At 36.6% G+C, this 22,686-nt stretch overlaps 2 protein-coding genes across 2 annotated transcripts; both read left to right on the forward strand.

The window, feature by feature from the left end:
* The first annotated feature begins 2,234 nt into the window (after positions 1 to 2,234).
* LOC133851497 (uncharacterized) lies at positions 2,235 to 14,432 on the forward strand. Its single transcript, XM_062287938.1, has 9 exons — positions 2,235 to 2,606; positions 4,367 to 4,431; positions 5,478 to 5,526; positions 6,999 to 7,093; positions 7,270 to 7,355; positions 7,509 to 7,568; positions 7,641 to 7,722; positions 13,587 to 13,700; positions 13,931 to 14,432. Exons 1-9 carry the CDS (start codon positions 2,420 to 2,422, stop codon positions 14,099 to 14,101), a joined length of 909 nt encoding a protein of 302 aa, XP_062143922.1. The 5' UTR covers positions 2,235 to 2,419; the 3' UTR covers positions 14,102 to 14,432.
* Positions 14,433 to 15,328: 896 nt separating this feature from the next.
* On the forward strand, positions 15,329 to 18,227 carry LOC133851706 (small ribosomal subunit protein eS1y). The gene is made up of 7 exons (XM_062288253.1): positions 15,329 to 15,412; positions 15,525 to 15,572; positions 15,699 to 15,804; positions 16,890 to 17,027; positions 17,141 to 17,326; positions 17,425 to 17,625; positions 17,872 to 18,227. The coding sequence occupies exons 1-7, from the start codon at positions 15,402 to 15,404 to the stop codon at positions 17,965 to 17,967; spliced, it is 786 nt and encodes a 261-aa protein (XP_062144237.1). The 5' UTR covers positions 15,329 to 15,401; the 3' UTR covers positions 17,968 to 18,227.
* The last annotated feature ends 4,459 nt before the right edge of the window (positions 18,228 to 22,686 follow it).

Below are 22,686 nucleotides of genomic sequence, written 5' to 3' on the forward strand. Positions count from 1 at the left end.
ATAGCGTACTAACATATTTATTGTTTGATATTATATATACCGTTAAATACAACAATATCAAATTATGATCATCTAACACCACATTCCAATTTCAAGTCATATTCCTTCTTTCACATGATCTCTCTTTTTTCTTTTTTCTTTTTAAGTAATTGTTGAGGCGGCATTTATAACTATTAAGGCAAATTTCGTCCTAAAATATTTTTTTTGGTAGACATTTTACATGTTTTTAAGTATTTATTAAAATACTCTGTTAGTTTATTTTAATTTGCTACATTTTGGTTGACAAAAACGCCTCCATATATAGGACTTCCATAACAGGGACACCGTAATTCCAGAAGATTCCAGAAGAATTGTTGCATAATATTTAATTTCAAGATGGAAATGACTAAAAAATGAAGTAATCTACACATAATTTTACTAATAATAAAATATCCTGGTAAATGAAAGAATTTGGAAGATTTACAGTTCAAAAAGTAAGTTTTCCATACAGACCGTCCGGACGCCCAAGTCAGAAACTCAATGTCTAATTAGGGTATGAATGCTACAGCATATGGTGGAGTCAGTAGTTCAAGGTTCGGAAGAGGTCCGGACGGCCTAGCAGACGCTGAAGTCAGTAAGTCTCCGTTCGCATAGGGTTTGGACAAAAATGTGATGACTGCGGATGAAGAATGGATTTTCATGCACTTGTCCAGACGCGCGTCATAAATCTACTAAAGATTCAAGTGAAGATCCGGACACCACAAACCCCATCCGGATGTCACCTATGGAAATCCGACAAATTTGTCGCATCAACAGTTTAATTCACTATGTTTCAAGATGTATGCTTAAAGAAATATCATATTTATATTCCCTTTAATAAATTGTTTTGAGAAGGAAGTAACATATTAGAGTTGTAAATAAATCAGTCCGTTTGACAAAAAGCTCGGTTTAGCTCGATCTGAACTCGAGCTCGATACTGTATAAACTTGCTCGATTAGTAGATGATACGTACTTGATTTGCTCAACAAAACTCAATAGACGTTTGCGAGCTCAGCTCGTTTAAGACTTGACTGGATCGCTCACCCGGCTTATTAGTCGTACTTGTTAGCTCGTTCATATTTATTGTATATATATATACATATAAACATATATATTAATATACTTCTAAAAATGAGTTATATAAATTTAAGCATGTATATTAGTAATTAAGTAATATATGTTATATATGTTAGTTAATATTTATATGTGTGTGTATTAGTTAACATGCTAACTAGATAATTCATAAACTAACATATTATCTAGTTAATTAACGTATACTAAGTAAATATAATTAACTATATATTACTTGATATTTCTATGTATATTATATATACCAAATAATCAAATAGAATACTAGCTAAGTAAATATAGTATTACATATTAATTATAATACTTTGATAATAGTATTTAGTATGTTAAACTAATATATTACGTTATTAATAATTAGCATATAACAATATAGCTATTAATAATTAATAATTAGTATATAACTATATAGCTATATATATAAACACATATATATCACATTACTTGTGATTTTAAAAGTTAAATTGTAATTTTACTAAACGTTTTTAAAAATTATATTTTTAAATCACACATTTTAAAATCTATGTCTTTAAATCACTAATTCCAAATCGACCGTAAGCAAAATTCATATTTAGGGTGCGTTTGGGATTGCGATTTCGTAGGCAATAAGTGCGATTTTAAACCAAATCGCAGAACATAGATCGTTTGGGAACTGCATTTTTAAAAATTGCGATTTGAAAACGCAGAAAATCTGCTTTTTCAAATCGCAGATAAGATGATGCTTTTTTGAAAACGCAGAATTTTAAAAGGTAAATTCGCGATTTTAAAGGCTAAACTGTGATTTTGCCAAACGCTTAACTGCGTTTTTAAAAATCACTTTTTTCAAATCGCACATTTTAAAATCGTTATTTTAAATCGAACTTTTTGAAATCGCAAACCCAAACGGACCCTTAGTGGATTCCACATGAACTTATAGATATCATCCGCTTAGGCAGAGATGATCCAATTAAGCGATTAAGCGGGAAGTCAATCCAATGGTCTTCAAGAACTGCCTGAACCAAACATGGTCTTAAAGAACAAAGAATCCAAGGGCCAGAATCATGCCACCAAGGATCACCTAATTGGCTTAATCTTCCCATGTGTGGCCGCACCACCAAAATGGCCAACATATACAATGAAAAAGGCTGTACTTGTGAGCGCTACTTGGAACCCAAAACCAAAAGTGCCCTTCTAGTCAAATCTCATATAACAGATCGATCCAAAGCCCATAGCACAGACTTCGCGAACAAAACACACAGAGAGACAGAAAGAGCTTTGCTTTCCGTGTTAGACAAATTGGTTTCTTCTCTGCGGCTGTCCCTGTGGATTGGTGACGATGGTGACCAAGACAGAGGAGACCCAGTTGAGCAATCTGGAGAGCCAGGTGGACAATGGAGGAGGAGGGGCTTGGGAGTACCTCTGCCTCGTCAGGAAGCTCAAGGTCCGGCGCTCTGAGAAGGTTCTGAAGCACGGGTTATCGATTCTCAACAACCCCAAAAAGCGATCCAGCCTCGGCTCGGATGGTGAGTTTCGAGCTTCTTTGTTGGTCAGTCGAAATGGGTTTGTGTGGATTCGGTGATTCGGAGTTCGATTTAATTGGGCATGGGCTAGAATTGGGTTGGATAGTAAAATTGTTTGGATTCCGTAATTGGGTGTTTAGTTTTGTGTTTGTTCACCCGGATTCTGTTTATTATGCGGTGCTTTTACTTTTTTGTAAAATATGTTTATTGATATGAATCTGTCATTAATGGGATGTTTTTTTTATGCGTTTCACCTGAGTTTCTCTCTCTCCCTAACTGGTAAGGTTTCAAGGAATTGTGTGGGTTTCTGTGGAGCATTTTGATTAATTTGGGAGGTGTTTGTCTTCAAAGCGATAATATAAACTTAGACTACCAATAGGTGGCCACTGACAGAAGCCACATCGATTGTTACAAAGCTATCAATCTTTTTTAAATAGATTACCGGAGGAAAACTGTGCTGTGCGTAATCTTTTTCAGTGCAAACCAGCGAGCAAATACAATTCTGTTATGCCAATTATGGATATGTGGCAGTATCGCGTGTATAATTAGAATTGACCATATTCATTGCTATCACTCTGGAAATCTTTTCATCAATTTTTTGCTAAGTGGCTCAATGACCATAAAGAAGAAGTAACATGGGATTGCTGTGTCGAAGACTGTATAACTACATACCAAAACTCATGTCAGTTGGCTGACTGTGATAGGACTAAAGAATACAACACGTGCCAATGGGTTGGCTGTGAAGCTATAAATATGCACCTGTCATTTTTTAAATTTTCATTGAGGATCTAAACAGGGGTGCAACCCCCCTCACTTTCTCTGAGAAGATGTGATGGAAATTTTAACTGATCTTGTCACATGCCTAATCCAAGTGTACTTTGCATTCAATTATAATATTGGGCTCTTTACTTATCAAAAAAAATTATAATATTGGGCTCTTTAAACTTAATTTGGTCATCAGCAGCAAGCACTGCATTAGATTTCTCTACCATGCTAAAAGACACAAGGGGATGTATTCGTAGTTTGCGGAACAGCTGGTTTGATATTCTAGTCAAGTTCTCAGTAGTGATCATATACACTTTGAGCAACCTACTAGTTAGCATATCCTTATAATGCGTGAATCATTTTTTCTAGGATAAGGGATGTCTTCTTAATTTTATTTATATATTTTTTCTTTCTTTCTAATTGTTTCTAGAAGTTTATTCTGATCACTCTGCATAATCTCTAATAAAATGCAAAAGTGAGATATTATTGCCTGAGTTTTTTTTCCGTGAAAGTTATGTATCAATCTCTCATTATGCATCATCTCTGATAAAATGCAAAATTGAACTATTGGGGCCTGAGGCTTTTGCTTATGGAGTTGTGTGTAAATTTCTCTTTCATAATGCTATCATGTGTTAGTAGTTTGTGTGAATATAAATTTGTGTTTTGACATGTATAAGCAAATAAAAGGTTGAAATCATAAAACATACATAGGCCATAAGGCTTACATGGTGATCCAATTATTTTTGGCACCACCTTGATTTCTTGTCTATGATGGCAAATAGACTTCAGGAATTGTTACTAAATTTCATAGCCAATAGGGGCAATTTCATTTGCAGTAATCTGTCAAATTGTGTTTTCTAGTTGTAGACTCTTTTAATTTCAGTTCACACTTAGGCTCTTTACTCTCCTGGCTATATAATTGTTAGCTCCCTTTAATGTATGATCCTCCTTTTAGTGGACTGAACTTCTGACTAACCAGTATGTATTTCCTGATGTAGAATGGACTTTGTATGACCAAGTGGCAATTGCAGCCATGGACTGCCAATGTCTTGATGTTGCAAAGGTACAGTGTTTTCTTATTTAATTTTCCTTTCACAGATTGTGTTTAAGCTCCCCTGTATAGATTCGTTAGTAAAGTTTTCAACTGATTTTTGAATCAAATCATCTTATGCCCTAGATCTAACTCTTTTCATATAGTGCCGTTGCATGCATAAAATGCAAAGTGACGCTATTTTATGCTTCCATCACTGGTTTGACTGCTCCTCACTGTTAGTTTGGCGAAACCTTGGCCCATAGTTCTTACTTAACCTCGTGTTCCTTTTGTGTTATTATTAATTTTTTTTTTAGTAAGTAATAATACCAATCTACAGTCCTTTTGTGTTATAGTTCCTCCTTTTCTTGGAGGAGGCATTATATCTATTTCATACATGTGACCTTATCTTTTAGTTGAGATAGACCCTCCATGTTTTATTAGCATAATCCTTGCCTTCATGTTAGTTGTTAAAAGCATATTGTATACGGACCATAGTTGCTTAGTGCTATGTTGGACTTTTTGGTGTGGGTGGGGGGGAGCACATGAGTTCTTCGGTAAAATGTCTAATCATTATTAAAGTTGTTGTGACGTGTAATTCTTTTTCTCATTCCTATTGGAGTCTCACCCAAGTGACTTTTTCCTTCTCGTATACACATCTACACAACTATAAGGTTCTTTTGCTCATCAGATCATGTTGGTTAAGGGAAGCGCATGCTAATCAGGCATAACTAGAGACATGTTTTTTGTTGGTTTGATATGCTAAGTCATTACTCCCTTGCAGTGTAATGTTTCATTATGTTTTGGATATAATCTTCAACTTGCAACTCTTTGAACTACTCGTTGAATTAAATCATACTATTTTTGAATTATTTATACCCTGTTTGGACAAGATGAGTTTATGCATTGGTAGAATTTTCTTCTGGTCTATTTTGATTTTAGCTTTTGCATTCATGCATCCTTTAATCATTGCTAGAACCATGGATCAAATCATTTACTAATGTGAATTTGCTGATTGGATTGCTGGCTTGAATTATGGTCTTGAAGTTGATTCTAATTTACTTGTGAATCTATTACAGGATTGCTTAAAGGTTCTACATAAGAAATTTCCAGAGAGTAAAAGGGTTGGTAAGTTGAAATAACCTGTGGCAAACCAAATCTGTCTTCATGCCTGAATTTGTATTGGAAAAGGTTGTGATATTTAAGCTTATGCGTGTTGTTGTTCAGTGGCTTGTGATGTATCTTCATGGCTCATCCTTAATAGCTAGGTATCCAGCTCTCACATGCAAAAGGAATCTTCTTTCATGATGTTTTTTTTTTTGATAAGTAAAAAAAAAAAATGAGTTTACTACCTTTCTGAAACTTGTGGGCTCCTAATTTAAGTCACATGTTGATAGAGGCATGCATAGGGCAAGCTCGCTCATATCTCTATGTGTTTATGAAAGAAAAAAGAATGGCTTGTCAGTGATTTGAAATTTATGTAAATGCTTGACATGCTTAAAGCTTAATTTCTTATTCTTATTTTATGGCACATGCTAAGGATAAAATTATTATCAAATATAAACTGTGTGAGATACTTATGTTTGACACAAACCTGAACTGGACACTTCTTTGTGATTGTATTCGAACTATTAATTATATAATTGCAACAAAGTTGTTGTAATTTATGAAATAAAATTTTGCAAATATTCACTCTTGTACCATCTGGTACTTTACACCACTGACTGGAGTGTTGTGGGAGGGTTGATATCATCGTTATAAGCATTCTTCCCAGTAGGCCAGTAATATATGGTATGAAAGTCTAAAGTGAATTAAACATTCTGAAGAGACAAATTCACATGTTAATTCCATGCCTGAAAACCCAATCAAGCATGTGTTAGCTCAAATCACAAGATAAAGCCTTCTTAAACTTATTATAGTCCCTCTCTCTCTCTCTCTTCACGGCGTGTATCTCAACCCACCTCAAAAGAAGGCATTTTTTTTTCAAAAAAAAAAAAAATTTGGTTAGTTGCACACGTATCTAGTGGGTCTTGATCCTATGCCCCTTCAATTCTATCTTAAGAGGAGAAGAAATGCTATTTGATCTAGAACCCATTCACATAAAAAGATTTTTTTTTGAAGAGTTGGTGAAGTTCCGACGTTTCTAGATATGAAGCTACAAGATATTTAGAAGTGTAAAGAGTTCGTTTTAGAACTCCACATAATTATCCTTGTCCTTGTGATTGATGTTCTCCACAAGATGGTGTTGGTTTATCCCAGCATGCTAACGTCTATTAAAAAACAGGGGTTTTATGTTATATCTATTTTGGACAGGCTAGTTTTAGTGGAAGAAACCTTCGATAGCAATGTGTATGAGTTGCTCAAGATTAACGTCTGTGCTGGGTTTGACAATGACTGCTTTAAATATTGTGAATGTGTGCAGAATTGATTTATGTTTGCCTCAAACTAGTCTGGCTCCTATGTTGTTGTCAAAAGTTTGGATAACTTGGGGTAGATAATAATTTCACTAGTTGTTGATATTCAATGGATATTTTTTTAAATTTTTTTTTTTGAGATAAGTATATTTAATGCCATGGTATCAATCTTGTTATAAATCACAGGCAGGCTGGAGGCATTGTTGTTTGAAGCAAAGGGATCCTGGGAAGAGGCAGAGAAAGCTTACTCAAGCCTCTTGGAAGATAATCCATTAGATCAAGTAATTTGTGCAACCGATTATTTATGAAGCAAAACATTTGTTTTTGTAAGAATGGACCGTACTGTTACTTATTGAAAGAAAATAAAATAATGGACCACAATAATAGTAAAGAAAACATGATTAACTATTGAAGTTTTCACTTGCTTTATTTTTTATTTATTTATTTTTTAATACAGACAATACATAAGAGGAGGGTAGCGATGGCGAAAGCACAAGGAAATATGACTGGGGCCATTGAATGGCTCAACAAATATCTTGAAATGTGAGATAGATTTGAAAAGCTTCCCTCCCTTCCTCTCTCTCTCTCTCTCTCTCTCTCTCTCTCTCAAAGTTCTCACTATATGTCCTATGAAAGAAGTCTCATAATATGTCTGCAAAAAGATCTTGCTGTGGTTGACTTTCCTGCATTTAACAGATTTATGGCTGATCACGATGCCTGGAGAGAACTGGCTGAAATATATGTCTCCTTGCAAATGTAAGGAAATTAGTGGCTACCAAATTGCCTTCTTTTGGTGTTTCATAATCTATATCATTGTTTTTATCTTAGGTACAAGCAAGCGGCATTTTGCTATGAGGAGTTAATATTGTCTCAACCAATGGTTCCCCAGTACCACTTAGCCTATGCTGATGTAAGTGGCTTCTTCTTTCTTTCTTTTTGTTTTTTTTTTAACTGGTCATTACTTCCACTTGTTCACTGTTACATTCCCTTTTTGCCCCTTGATTTTCATGGGATATATAAAAGAGTCAAAGAAGAGCACAACTAATGCTTTATGGAGAACATTATGGAAAGTAGGGTGCAACTTCATTAACCATCCTCCAGTTTTTAAGAATAAAAAAGCTCAGCTAATTTCTGGAAATAACAAAATCTGAGCTACACCATATAGTGTTATAGCCACCTAACAAAGAACACTTAATAGGGACTTTGATGATGCAATATAATGGCCCCAAATCCACCAGTGTAGAGAATATATTTGACTTTTTACTGGCCGTTAAATGATACAGAAAGACATACTTTATTTATTTAGCTCAGCTTCTTCCTTAGACATGTTCCTATTGCACTTGCCTGCTTCCCACTAGTCAAAGTCCAGGAACCAAACCGGAAGACAACTTTGGATATCATTACTAATTTCCAGATTCTGTATGGAATTGTGCCCTCTCAATTGAAATTTTCTAATACCTTCCCAGGTTGCAAATCGACTAATTCATTGATTTAACTGAAAACCTCCATGTACACCACTTGAGAGAAAAGGTTTTGATGTCGGCCTGTGTTGGGATCATGCATATAAGAGTATACGTAGTGAAAAACAATCTCAAGGATCTTAGTCTTCAAGATAAACAAGGCTAGATTTAGAATTAAATACACAAGTTTGTGATACTTACAATCGAATTCGGCCTCTCTTAGGCATTTAGGGCTATATAACTCTGCTTGAAATTCTCTTCTTGCATGTTGAATGATGAAGAACGTGTTCTTGATGTTTTTGATTCAACCTTTAGATCTTCTTTGATGATTGAATATGACTGTGAGTGCGGACTCACAAAGTTATTCTCAATTCTAGAGAATATAAGCATAAACTTGAAAAAAATAAATATTCTCTCTTGAATATTTCTCACAACTCTCTCAAATGTGTTTTTCACTTATGCAAGCTCAAGTTCTTGTTTATGAAAACTGTGTCTTATGGTCTTCTATTTATAGATTCAGGTTTACTTGGAGAGATAGGAAATGGCATTCTAGGATCCTTTTAGAATTAGGATATCTACTCCTAGTAAACTAGGAGTTATGGTCACAATGGGAGCTTCTTGGATTAACCCTAGCCCTAGGTGGCACATGGGGAGATAAACGCAGGCGGTCACAAGGGGAATTATCCCATTGGCCCAATGCTCTTTTAACTTTGCTTAAGCCTGTAGGATTAAATCCTTTGAGCCCACAGCTCTTTTAATTGCCTAAGCCTTTAGGAGTTAAATTCCTAAGCTCAATCAACTCCAAATAACAAGCCACATAGGAATTAAATTTCTTGACCCATGTTTTATAAAATAAAATAACCCAAATAAATAAATATATAACTGAGGCCCAAAACCAAATAGTCAATTTACATCAGTTCAAGAGGGACCTAAAGAGAAAAATACAAGTAGCTTCCATAGGCTTGTGACACTTGTCACATGATACCATTAATCACAATTGATTTCACTAAATAAATGTGATTGCACTCTTTTTTTTGATAAGTAATAAGACTTTATTAATGAAAGCGTAAGGCGCCCCTAAGTACACATGAAGTATACACAGGAATAACCAAAGCTAACCCGCAAAAACTCAACAAAAAACCCGAACCCCAAAATCGAAGAAAAACCCCAAAACAAACTACCATAGCACCCAACTAAGAACAAAACAACCCACCACCCACCCACCAAAGCACACAAACCTACATCATGTGTGCCTTGCCTTTCCTACTCCTAGAGGGAATTTTAGTATCACCATAATTGATGGAGCTATGTAGATTTAGTAGCTCTCTTTTTCCTTTAGACTTTTAGCTCGCAATCATCTTCTCCCGCTGAAAATCTTCTTCCATGGCATCCTTAATTGCCAAGGCCTCCTCCCTAAAAGCCCCTTCCAATGCCCAATCCAAGGGCAATCCATCCCAATAATCATCTTCCTCCTCCTCCTCCTCCTCACAATCTACTATCTCCCCGTTGTGAACAAAACTGACAGGCCAATTTCGAGATTGGGAGAATCCATTTCCCTCAACGGAACAAGGAGAGATGCAGCCATTCGGAGGAGGGGAAGACTCGGAGGAGGGGAAGATTGTACCACCCCGACGTCCTTGACCTCTCGCGGCAAAACGGGAGGGACAGAAACAATCGGGGGAAGATTAAGAAAACCCTTCCTAAAAAGACCCTTTTTCGCTGGAGTTTCTGTCTTCTTTTTCGCATGGAACTCTCCACCCGTATCCTTAAAAAGAACAGGTTCTGCGGACAGCTTCGAGGCTTCCAAAGAGTCAGAAAGAAACCCATCATTCCATAACACATAATGCCCTGCCCTGAGCTCCCTAGCCCTCCTGAAATATTGCTGAAACGGGCGACTTTGCAGCAAGTAGGAGGGAGAAGAATGAATCTTCTTCCCCAACTCAGAGGCCCCTGAGAGAGAAGGAACAGAAGAGACGGAGAGTTCTGCACCACACAGAAGCCCAGACAACGCCGAAGGAATAGCCAAAGTTGCCGGCGACGGCATCTCCGCAGTCGGCAGCGGTGGGAAGACGAACGGAGGAACCGACTTAACTAGAGACGACCCACCCCCAGATCGGTCTTCGCGCAAAGGATCCCCAACGGGAAACTCCGACAGATTGAGATCGCACGACCCAGAAAAAGCCACCAGCGTTGTCTCCGGCGAGAAACCCGACGACCGGAAGGAATTAGGTGTTTGCAAGAAGCGACCCAAACGCAATCCCTTTCGTCTCAGTCCATTCCTTGCAAGCCAGCCTAGAAGCTTCTTAGCAGCCCGGCCCAAAGCCAAGTTGAAACCTATGACCTGCTTACTCCACGTGCGCAACTTTGAAATTTCAAATTTCAAACTTGCATGTGGAAGATAAGTCTTACCCATCAGACGGTGAGGCTGGTCCTTACCCAACAGATCAAACGAAGAAGACTCCAAGGTAGAACAATCCAACGCCGACCTCAAATCTGCATCTATCACCCTCACCGCCGGAAGAAGGTCAAGCTCACATTGATCCACTGGCGTAACCATTCTCCCGGACAAACGACCCCCCACGATAGGCGCCTTCTTCACGATAGCGGCCGAGCCTGCCTTCAACACCTCCACAAAGGAGGGCCCCTTCGTGAAAGGAACCAAACCCGGCCAAGCCTCTACTTTCTTCCCCTTATTCTCTACCGACTCATGCAAGAGCCCAGATCCCCAGCCCACTGAAGCAGAGAAAGAAACAATGGCCTTTCTCAGCTCGTCGGAGAATTTGATCCAACCCCACCCTCCACGTCCCTCAGGGATCAGAATAAACTCTTTCCAGCCACCCATCCCGAATGAAGCTACCTCTAAGAAACGGCCGACTTGGTTACACCCTCTTCGAGCAATCAAGACTCTCGATCCTTCCCTAAAAGATTTGATGAAAACTTGATCTTCCGGATAATCCACAAGAAGCGCCAACGTCGAAGCCAACCATTCAGAGCATGAAGAACTAATGAAAATTTCGCCGGAGAAGCTTTGTCTCTTCTCCCCCACCCTCAACGTCGATGCCCCATCCAGAACCGAGAAGACAAAAGTCTTCGACTCCACAATAAAACTTAACTCCATCTCAAAAAACACCCAGAACCCAAGCGGCCGACCCAGAAAATGATCACATTTTCGACGGAAAGGATCCACATAGTCACGAGACCCACTGGCTGACACCCCTACGCGAGCTACTAGCGCGACCCACAAACACCTGATGCTCAACACACTAACCCCGTACAGCAATCGGGCGTCTGGTAGGCGAATCAAGGCAAACTCCTACGTAACACGCTCTCACACGCCGCCACTAGGGCAGAGAGAGAGAGAGAGAAGACATTTTCGTTCTTTCTTTCTTTTGATAAGTAACACGCTCTAATATATATTTTCGATTAATCAATTAATCCATGTGGCATATTTATTACATATTACCCCTCTATAAAACCATTCCGTAGGTGAACCAAAGTCCATACACTGTTACTTTGTTCACTACCTCTTTTCCTTGATAACCTAATTTAATTACTTGATTATCATTTTGTACCCTATGACAATTCATCTGACCTTGTACATATAAGTTTCAGTAAATTCCATTGAAACACTAAAGCCCAAGCTTTATGATAATCATTTCCATTAAATTTACATCAATAAGAATATTTCTTATCACTTTGTTCCTGACAAAGAATTTGATTCTTTTTGAAAATTGTGTTTCCACAATACTACATGTGATCACCCAATGCACGAAGATGTTGACCATGGAAAGATCTCACTCATGCATACATTAAAGTAACCTACACTTTACATTTGAGTTCACGATCTTCTTAGGATTTAGAATAACTGTTATAAGCGTTCGTGTACGTACACCATTCTCTGTGACAGTGTTAAAATAATGATGACTCACGTGGTCTGTTCGGTGCATGACACTATCTTGATCTTATACCAATATATCAACCCGAAGCCCACTTGCTTCTCCTAATCAAGACAAATCGTTGAGGTTGACATGTTATAGTCTAGATGAATTTTCCAGTTCCATTTACGACTACGAACAATCTTTATAAGTTACAAGGAACTATGACTATGATCTTCTGTGTGATAGTTTCTTTACTCACACCATAGTCAAATACAATGTAATTTAGGGACCTCACATGTATATAATATGAAAATATTCAAACATATATGTACATGTAAAACATTAATGTATATGCCCAATGTTCAATATTATACAATTATAGCAAAGCATCATCCAACCAATTGGAGTTTTAGACACCAGTCCTAATAGCCTGAACTGCTTGCTCATATAATCTTCTTTCTGGATTGCCTTTCTTGCTTCCAAAGTCCCAAACTTGAGTCAAATGGGTATGTGATGATTTGCATCTTGATATTATTAAAAGTTTCATGAACTTGTTCTTTGGTGGATCTATTAATATTGCGAGTTACAAAATAAATTGACTTACCCATAAAAAAAGAAAGCAGGTACAGTTAAATGAACTGTATTTTAGTTCGGTATAAATGCAAGTATCCATATATCTGTCGCATTCTATCTGAATTTGGATGTTCTTGGGTTGGACAGGGTCTGCTGGACAAGGCTGATCGATATTCAAATATTGCCTCCCTAAGTCTCCATTCTAAAACTCAAAAAAGTTAATGTTCTCTGATACTTAAACAAGTTAGCCTTCATCTTTTTTTTCTTCTATAAAACTGATGCTGCTCACCATGCTTGCTTTGAATAAAGGCCTGAAGCTAACAGGAATTTTCTTGCTTTCTTTCCCCACCCTCTCCTGCCTGTAGCATTCACCTCTGAAGTAGGGGAGCATTTTTTGAAAATGTTTCTATCCGCACTCAATTTCAGAGAACTACTATCATCCTCCTTTTCTGCCAGTATCCTACTTCTGTTGTTCCCTCATTATTTTCTTTCTAGAGGCTCATGCAAAATGACAGTGTCCTGGTCATAATAGTTATCTTCTTTTGTGAAAAAGATAAGTTTAACACTGGTTGGGTATGGTCTTAGTTGTTGCTTTGTATATTAGGCAGGTCTCTCCACCTACTATTTTAAGCTTTTAGTTTGTTGTTTTTGGAATCCATGTGCTTGGCTTGTTTGGTTATGATTCTGCAAACAAAAATAAAGTTCCAAATTTGTTGGGTATGAAAATAAAGTTCCAAATTTGTTGGATACTAACATTTTTATATGAGGTTGAAAATAATGTAAATGAATATGACTGCGTTTTTTTTGTTTTTTAACAATAATCACTGAACAAATACCTCGTCTTTTGCTTCTGTAAACAACAGGTGCTTTATACACTTGGTGGACTAGAAAACGTTCAGACTGCAAAAAAATACTATGCCTCCACCATAGACTTGACTGGAGGCAAAAATACCAGAGCACTTTTTGGTATCTGCCTGGTGAGCTCTCTCTCTCTCTCTCTAAATACATACATTCATATTCACACACACACAAAACATGTAAATTGTCATTTAGTTTTCATCTGAGATATTTTTCTTGGTGGATTGTTGTATTTTTTTTTTTTAATACCTTTAGTTGTCAATCCTGGTGCACTTCCATGTCTCCCTTTTGTCCTTGTTTTGCTGTAACCAATTTCTGACAGAAAGAAATTTTTCCTCCCATCATCCAGTGTTCTGCTGCCATAGGACAGCTTACTAAGGGGCGGAACAAGGACGACAAGGAAAGCCCGGAGCTACAATCTCTGGTAGCAACAGCATTGGAGAGAGACTACAAGCAGAGAGCACCTGGGAAGCTGTCTCTGCTTACCACTGCCCTAAAAAGCTTGAAAGTTTCATTGTAACTCCTCCAATTATTGAGATTCTCATAACTGTTGCCCATCCCTCCAAAAGTATAAGGGTGCATCAACAATTCGCTGCCCAAATAGCTTAGTTGCTAATATTTTGGACTTCATTATATGAAAAATGAACTCTTTTGTATTTGTTTGTGCTTTTTCCCCAAGCTTTTGATATGTCAGTCAGTGTGATGTATTTTTTAGGATGCCCCTGTGGTGAAGTAGGAATCTTACTAGGTGACTTTTCCCTTTGCATAAGTTTGAGATTTCTGTTTTTTGATGTAAGATTTACAAGAACGCACCAAATTTTTTTAAAGCTACATGTGAAGATTTTGTGTGAGGGAATCTAAAAATGGCACACTGCAGTGCTGTATGCTTTCTATATTTTTTCATTTGGGTAATATGAATTTCTTCCCCTCCCTTGTTTGCAGGACCAGGATCCTCTCCAGTTGAGAGGAACCGGAAAGGAGCCGGTCCTTTATACACAGAGGTATTTTTGTAATTTCACACCATGTGAAATTACAAAAATACCTGTGTGTATAAAGGACCGGCTCCTCTCCGGTTGAAAATCAAATGGAGAGGATCCCGATGCCTTGTGCAGTCCAAATTCTCTCTTTTAATCCCTAATTTTTTGTGGGTTTGATGATTGGAAGGCCGAAGTTCATGAAAGCTCAGTCCAGTCCAGTCTTTACCCTATAGCAACCATAAGCTCCCCCTAACACACAGAAGTTGTAATGCTTTTCTCCCAAGTTTGTATTCATTAGAAAGAAAGGAAAATAAAATAAATAAAATAAAATAAAGGTAAATGGCACCTTGATGCAATAAAATTTGGTATATTTTAGTTCTAATTTTGTTAAATAACCTATTATTTCAAAAGTTTAAATTTATAGGAAATTGTGAATTTAATCATTTAATTATCCAGTAATATTCTTGAGGGTTCAAATTTTCTTTTAATAAGTGAGCAAAATCATGTTAAATTTCAAAAGCTTTAATTAAATAAGAAAAATATATCAAGGAATATTCTAAATATTCTAAGAAATTAGGCACGCAATTAACACTAAATCATGTTAAATTTCAAAATGTTTTATTTAGAAAAAAGAAAGAAAAAAAAGCACGTCTTATTCTTAAGCATAGTGTGGGCCGAATTAGGCTTGACTGTGATCCGGCCCACGTGCAGGCCCACCTCTGGGCTAACTACGCTTGGCGTTTGTCTCAAATAAACCCATACATGCAAAACTCTAGTCTATAGGGTTTCATTTCAGCGACTCACCTTCTGTGCCCCTCGCTGTCCAGACCCAAACAGCCAATAATGGCAGTCGGGTACCTCCCTCTCTTGTCCACTCTCTATCATAGATACATACGTGTGTGTATATATATATATTTTCTGTGTAATTGGGGTTTCTGAATTGTGTGGCTGGTCATGAAATTGCAGGAAGAACAAGAGGATTTCGAAGGGGAAGAAGGGAGGAAAGAAGAAAGCGTGAGTGGCAGAATCGTTCATTCATTTCTTGCAATTTTGATTTCCTTAAAACTGGGATCTGATTGGTTTTATAAAAAAAATGGAACCTGTATTTGTTTTTTAAAACTGGGATCTGATAATTTACAGAGCTGACCCATTTGCAAAGAAGGATTGGTATGACATTAAGGCGCCATCTCTCTTCGACCAACGCCAGGTCGGCAAAACGCTTGTCACCAGAACTCAGGGCACGAAGGTCCCTCCCTCTCTTCCTACGTACACATTTTTATATATGTTTGTGTATATTTGTATGTATGCATCGATAGGTGTTTTTTGTGTTAAGTGGTGTTGTATGTTTGCCTGCTGGTTTTTCATGAGAAAATGGAGGATATGAGGAGGGAATCTGAAATTATGGGGGTTGTTGTATAATCTTTGATTTGGTTCGTCTCAAATACATATTTGTTTATTCCTTTGGCGCTCAAAAAGAAACTCAAAAAGCAAAACGAGTTTATAATTCCGTTATACTGGACGTTTGTGCCCCCCCCCCCCCGCCCTTTTGTGTTGATTTGAATATTAAGATTTTTTTCTTCTTCTTAAAATATAAATTTTGGGTTTGAATAAAAAGAAAAAAGAAAATAATGGGCTTTTTTGGAAACTCCATTCTGCTCCTCCAGGAATAGGGATTCCTCTTTGTAGGGGAATGGCTATTCCCAGAAATGCGCCCCCCCCCCCCTTTTTTTTTTTTTTGTGTGTGTTGATTTGAATATTAAGATTTTTTTTTTCTTCTTAAAATATAAATTTTGTGTTTGAATAAAAAGAAAAAAGAAAATAATGGGCTTTTTTGGAAACTCCATTCTGCTCCTCCAGGAATAGGGGTTCCTCTTTGTAGGGGAATGGCTATTCCCAGAAATGGTGTGCAACCAAACACGGGAAGAGCCATTCTATTCTAGGAGTCTATTCTGCATACCAAACCAGCTTCTTGTTACCGACTAGGGAGTTGATAACTTGATATGGCTATGTTTCACAAATTCTTTGCATGACTTTGATTTCCGTAATTCTAGTTAAGCGGTCATGCATTTTCCAACAATGCTAAGCTGTTAGTGTTCTTGCGTTTAGGGTTTCTTTCTTATTATCTGTAACCGGCTTCTATATATGTGTTGGAGTAAATCATACAAACAATTACACCCTTAATAGGTGGCTTATGTTTCTGCAGTTGTGAATTTTCTATTTTATTGCTCTAGGCCATCTAATGAAAACTTAGCTTTGTTTAATTGTGACCAATTGAACAACCATTCTGCCCATATTTTTCACTAATGTTTTCTTCTGCATATTATCGAACAGATTGCTTCTGAAGGGCTCAAACATCGGGTGTTTGAAATTTCTCTGGCTGATCTTCAGAATGATGAACAGCATGCCTACAGGAAGATCCGTTTGAGATCTGAGGATGTGCAAGGGAGGAATGTGCTCACGAACTTCTGGGTGGGTTAGCAAATTATTTGGTTTATTTTGCTTTTCAACAGGAGACAATTCTGATATTCGTTTAATATTTTGCAGTATTTGCATGATTTTTTTTGGTTTTCCTGCTGACTCAGGGAATGGATTTCACCACGGACAAGCTCAGGTCACTGGTGCGCAAGTGGCAGACATTGATTGAGGCCCATGTGGATGTCAAGACTACCGACAACTATACACTGAGAATGTTCTGCATTGGATTTACAAAGAGGCGATTAAACCAGGTCAAGCGGACATGTTATGCCCAGTCCAGTCAGATTCGTCAGGTTTGTGTTGCAAGTCTTATTTTTCCCTATAGTCTGATTTGCTGTGGATGCACAAAAATGATGCTAGGTTTTCTTTTGTGTCCTTTCTTTATTTTCAGATCCGCCGGAAGATGAGGGAGATTATGACAAACCAGGCTTCTTCATGTGATCTGAAGGATTTGGTTGCGAAGTTCATACCTGAGATGATTGGTAGAGAGATAGAAAAGGCAACAACTGGCATCTACCCCCTGCAAAATGTTTTCATCCGAAAAGTCAAGATTCTGAAAGCTCCTAAATTTGATCTTGGCAAGTTGATGGAGGTATACCATGTCATACTGATTCCCCCCCCCCCCCCCCCCCTCTTGGGTTATGGTTGTGTATTTACTTCCTAGGTTAGATTGCATAGATTAGAAGTAGAAGATGCATTGATTACGCATGACACATACTTCCCATCCTGCTGGGCCTAACACAAGTACACACATTATGATGCACACAAATTCTATAAACAAGAACTAGTTCCTGTTTAAATTTTCTAAACTATATTGACGCTTACTTCATTTGTTTAGGTTCATGGTGACTACCACGATGATGTTGGTGTGAAGGTGGAGAGGTCAGCTGAAGAAACGGTGGTCGAGGGGGAGACTGAACCTGTGGGAGCATAAAAGCCATTTTGTTTTTCTTTTGAATTGCGATGAAGTTTTTGCCAATTAGAATCATGAGGCAGGCTAGTGCGGCATAGTTTTCTACAATTTAGAATTTTTTTGCCTTCATTAGGTAGATGTGCAATTTTTATTATATTTTTTTGTAGCAACTTTCTCTGTTTTATGGAGTTTATTTGTTTGATGCCCAACTTGGCGAATATTTATGTAGTCATTTTTGTCAAAATGCCAGTTAATTGATGAAGCATAATTGTTATTGTTAATTGAATTGTGTATATTTTGGTTTTAGAGTAATGCGACTCTCACTCCCATACTCTTTTACATGGATTTGAAAATTACTATTTAATTAAAATTTAATAATGTATTTATCGTTAATCTAATGATAAGAATGTGTGTAGGACTCTTGGTTTTTTTGGCTTGATGTTTGCCATGTGTGATGTGCAGCAGTAATGTGAATAGTAGAAATCTCATTAGCTCGTCTGTAGGGGCGGAACTAGGCATTATAGACTTATAGTGTGGGGCACATAACTGAGAAAAAAAACATGAAATTTAGAGGTAAGTTTAAATTTTTTGGGGGACGTTTGTTAATTTTGGAGGAGATATTACATAAAAAAAAAAAAAACATAAAATTTTGGTGTAATTTTAAAATTTTTAGGGGACTCAAAACCTTACCTAGTTCCGCCTCTGCGTCATCAGGAAGGGAAATCAGGTTAGAAATTTGTGTTTTTGGTTATTTAAACTTTTAAGATTTCAGTTCTGAATTTGTATTTAGTCTAGAATTTGTATTTATTCTAGACTTGACTTTAAGTCCGTTATAAATTTGAAACTTTAGATCATAGAATGAATGGTCTAATAAGTAATAAGTGCTAACGGGGCAGGGCAGTACTCAAGGGGTTGTAGTTTGGGGCTTCATAAATAGATAGATTTTGAGGTTTAAGTCGACAAATTTAAATTGACTTTTTATATTTAAATAGTAATTAAATCATATTAGTTTTAATTTTTAGTTTGTACCTTTTTTTTTTTTTTAAAAAAAAAAAATCATTCTTTTCACTTTTTACTCTTAATTTTTTCAAAGAACATGTGAATTCATCTCATGTGCGAGATATTTAATTTTTTTTTTGGTGGATGCCATATTTTGTGTTGAATTACATATAATTATTTGAAAAAGAGTGTATACTTTCCTCAAACTACCATTTCATTGTCAATGTCTATCATAAACTACCAATTGTGTCAATGTTCCCCATAAACGATAAAAATAAAAATAAAAATGCCAATGTCCTTCAAGGCCAACAAAAAGACAAAAATCACTATTTTTTTTTTCAATAAGGCAAAAATATTTTTATAATTTTTTTTTTTTAAAAAAACTTTTAAATAAAAAATTTTAAAAACCAAGAAGGTGGCCAAGCCACCGACTTTGGCCAAATAGGAGGTGGCCGAACCACCCCCTTGGATCATCCCCTCAATTTTATTTTATTTTATTTTTTTTAAAAAAAGAGGTAGTGGCCAAACCACCCTCAAATGGATAGGGGGAGGTTCGGCCACCCCAAAAATGGTCGAGTCACACACCATTCTACTAAATAATATTACTCTTATTTTTAACTATAATTGATGCCTTAATTAAAAAGTATTGACCAACATTTTTACCATAATTGGAGTCTTAATTCTTTTTTTGTTTTCTTTTTGAAGTAAGTTATTTATACTATCGCCATTTGGGGCTTTAAGGGAATAGCCTAATTGATACAGCCAATGAGACTGCCCTGGGAAAGAGTATTTTTTCCTTGGAAAAAAAGAAAGAAAGAAAAGAAAAGTATATGAGAAATGCTACATACTTTCTGACGTGGCAGTGAAAATCATCATTGAATCTAAAATTCAATGATAATCCATCCAAAATCTAATGGTGAGGGAGTGAGAGTGAGCATTTGGGAGTACTGTGGGTACGTAGCATTTCTTAAAGTACACATATCCCCCTCAAACTAGCACTAAATTGTTAATGTCCTCTCAATGACAAAATTTGGAATGGATATTGATAATGTGGTGGTAGTTTAAGGAGGTTGTGTACTTTTTCCAAACTTTCTAAGATTTCAGTTTTGAACAATTGTATAGATTGGATCGAAGACTCAAAATTTTAGACATCCATCTCTATATAACTAAGTTTTAAATCTGTCATTGAGACGGAAAGGAGATAAATTTATATCATTTTCCTAATTTTTATTCAAACGACATGTGAATTCATCTCTAGTACCTGTACGAGATCACATTTAGTTTTAATATATTACATATTTTGTGTTGAGCAATGTAGAATTTAATTTACTCAAAACAAAATTTAATTACTTAAATCTAAACATTATTTTAATGATCGAACCAACTTAACCGACACGTTGGTTTAAAATTCAGGCGAAATTACAAATTTAGTTACCTTTAGGGGTGCCACGACTAAAGGTGACTCAGTCTAGGGTTTTGTTTTATCAAAATATGATTTAAACATTAATTAATTTTAATTAGGATTGACCCTGATTTGTCTACCTCTACAGAACGTTGCTACCCTTTTGCATGTCTCTCTCTCTCTCTCTCTCTCTCTCTCTCTGGGGTAATTTGTTACTTTGTCGTCCCTCGCCCTAAATTTACTGGTTTTTTTTCACTCCATTGACACTGCCTGTGCTCTCAACCTCCTGACCGGCCGGCCACTGTCGTTCACAGTACTTCACAGTACCTACTGCTAATACAACCTCCCAAAACATCAAATTGACAGCCTAGAACGACACGGCACCGTTTTGAAAAGGTAATCTCACCTGGTCGTCCAGCTACTTTGGATATATATATATATGCTCTCATTTTAATTACCCTATTGTTTTTCTATGATGATCCTTCATTTTCGATCACTTCGAACGTACGATCGATGGAATGAAATAGAAATTGAATTACGTACGAAAACCCTTCACTTCGGGTGTGAAGTAAACCACATTACATTAATTAGTACAAGATAATTCTAAAACATGCATCTCTCTAATACTACCGACCACGTTGATACTTGCATGCCATTTCATGCGTACGATGATATATCTATATATATATATATATATATATGGGCTATTTTGGCAGACAGCTGTACTTTTGAGTAGTAACCTTGTATCTATGGTAGTGAATGCTTTCACTCCTACGCTTATTGCTTTGCTTGACACGATGAACATATACTTGATGATCAGCACCGGCCTCGAGCTTCTTCTTGTTGTTGTTGTGGTGGTACTGAGTTTGCTGATGATCATCGTCGAACAAGAAAGAGTAGTCCCTTGAATACTTCAACTTTCTGATCTTCTCCTGTAACTCTTCCGGGGTAAGCCCTAGGCTCCTGATAAAAGAGGCAAGATACGACCTCCTGATCTTCTTGCTACGCGCAAGCTTGGTTCTTGGTCTTGTGGGCACATGAACAACTTTCTCTATCATCATTATCTTCATTACTATTCCCAACAAATTAAAAATCGATCGAATGAGCGAGTGAGAATGAGAGTTGCGGTGATCGATGGAGAAGGCTGATCGGGCTGGTGTGGTATATATTTAGAGCGAATGTCCTAATCCTATCCTATGTCTGCTTAACCCTAACCGACTCTTTTTAGCCTATCAGATTGCATGGTTTTCTATTCCGAATAGGAGACAAGTTTTTTAACCCTAACCGACTAAACTTTTCCTATTTCTTTCGGTACGAGGATTAAGGATAACTCCCAGGCTGTAATCAACATTTTTTATTTTTATTTTTTATTTTTATATTACAGTACTCTAATTGGTAATTTTCCTTTAACGTTAGCTTTGACGTAAAAGTTAATACATTAGAAGTAAAAATTTGGAAAAATAATGCCATTTATGCTTGGTTTATTTCAACGTAAAATGTTTTTCGTCATAAAATATTTTTTAACAATTATTATTTTTTTTTAAAAGATGATTTTTTTAAAAATATTTTTCGATGTTTAGCTTGTACCAAAAAAAATCAACGGCGTAAAATGGAATCTGGACAGACTGGTCAGATTCCGGCATAAACTTTCATATTTCGGCCAAACTAGCCAAAATTTGGTCAGGCAAAATTCGGTAAAGTTTGTCGGATTTCGGCATAAATCTCTAGATTCCAGCCAAACTGGCCGGAATCCAGAAAAACGGCCGGATTCCTACAATTGAATACTAAAATTCGAGGATCTTCGGGTTACCAATAAACTCTAGTGCCTTGTGGTGGCGGATTACCTCAAACGTGAGTGCAAGAATGAAGAGTTTAAATCCAAAAAACGATTTACGATTTTCAAAACCGTAAATCGTTTTTCAAAAATTAAAGAGGCAGTCAAATTGAAAATGATTTCCGTTGACTATTATTTTCACTCCCACCAAACACTGAAAAACACAAAAAACATTTTCTAAAAAACATTTTACGCAGAAACAAATGGAGCATTAGTAAACAAACTGTTATACGATTGTCATTATAACTTGATGATGGGACAGTGAAAATCAACCATTGAATCAAAACTTGTAAAAAAAAAAATTCAAAAATTCATTTCTATTGTCACGTCATCTCAATTTTATAGTAGTATACTAAACATCTTTACTCAATTTGAAAAGGTAGCAATAAACTACTAGTATGGGAAACAAATTAATAGAGTAATATTACACATTCCTTCAACTTTTTACACTCGTACAACAACAAAACATAACACAATCTACTATCTAGGGATGGAAGGTTCAAGC

The sequence above is a fragment of the Alnus glutinosa genome, chromosome 12, assembly GCF_958979055.1.
Source record: "Alnus glutinosa chromosome 12, dhAlnGlut1.1, whole genome shotgun sequence".
NCBI lineage: Eukaryota > Viridiplantae > Streptophyta > Magnoliopsida > Fagales > Betulaceae > Alnus > Alnus glutinosa.

Coding starts and splice junctions, on each gene's coding strand:
- LOC133851497 (XM_062287938.1), top strand. CDS start 2,420: ATGGTGACCAAGACAGAGGAGACCCAGTTGAGCAATCTGGAGAGCCAG. Junction 5,527..6,998: donor TCCAGAGAGTAAAAGGGTTG/GTAAGTTGAAAT, acceptor TATAAATCACAG/GCAGGCTGGAGGCATTGTTG. Junction 7,723..13,586: donor ACCACTTAGCCTATGCTGAT/GTAAGTGGCTTC, acceptor TGTAAACAACAG/GTGCTTTATACACTTGGTGG.
- LOC133851706 (XM_062288253.1), top strand. Junction 15,573..15,698: donor AAGGGAGGAAAGAAGAAAGC/GTGAGTGGCAGA, acceptor GATAATTTACAG/AGCTGACCCATTTGCAAAGA. Junction 17,028..17,140: donor ATGTGCTCACGAACTTCTGG/GTGGGTTAGCAA, acceptor CTGCTGACTCAG/GGAATGGATTTCACCACGGA.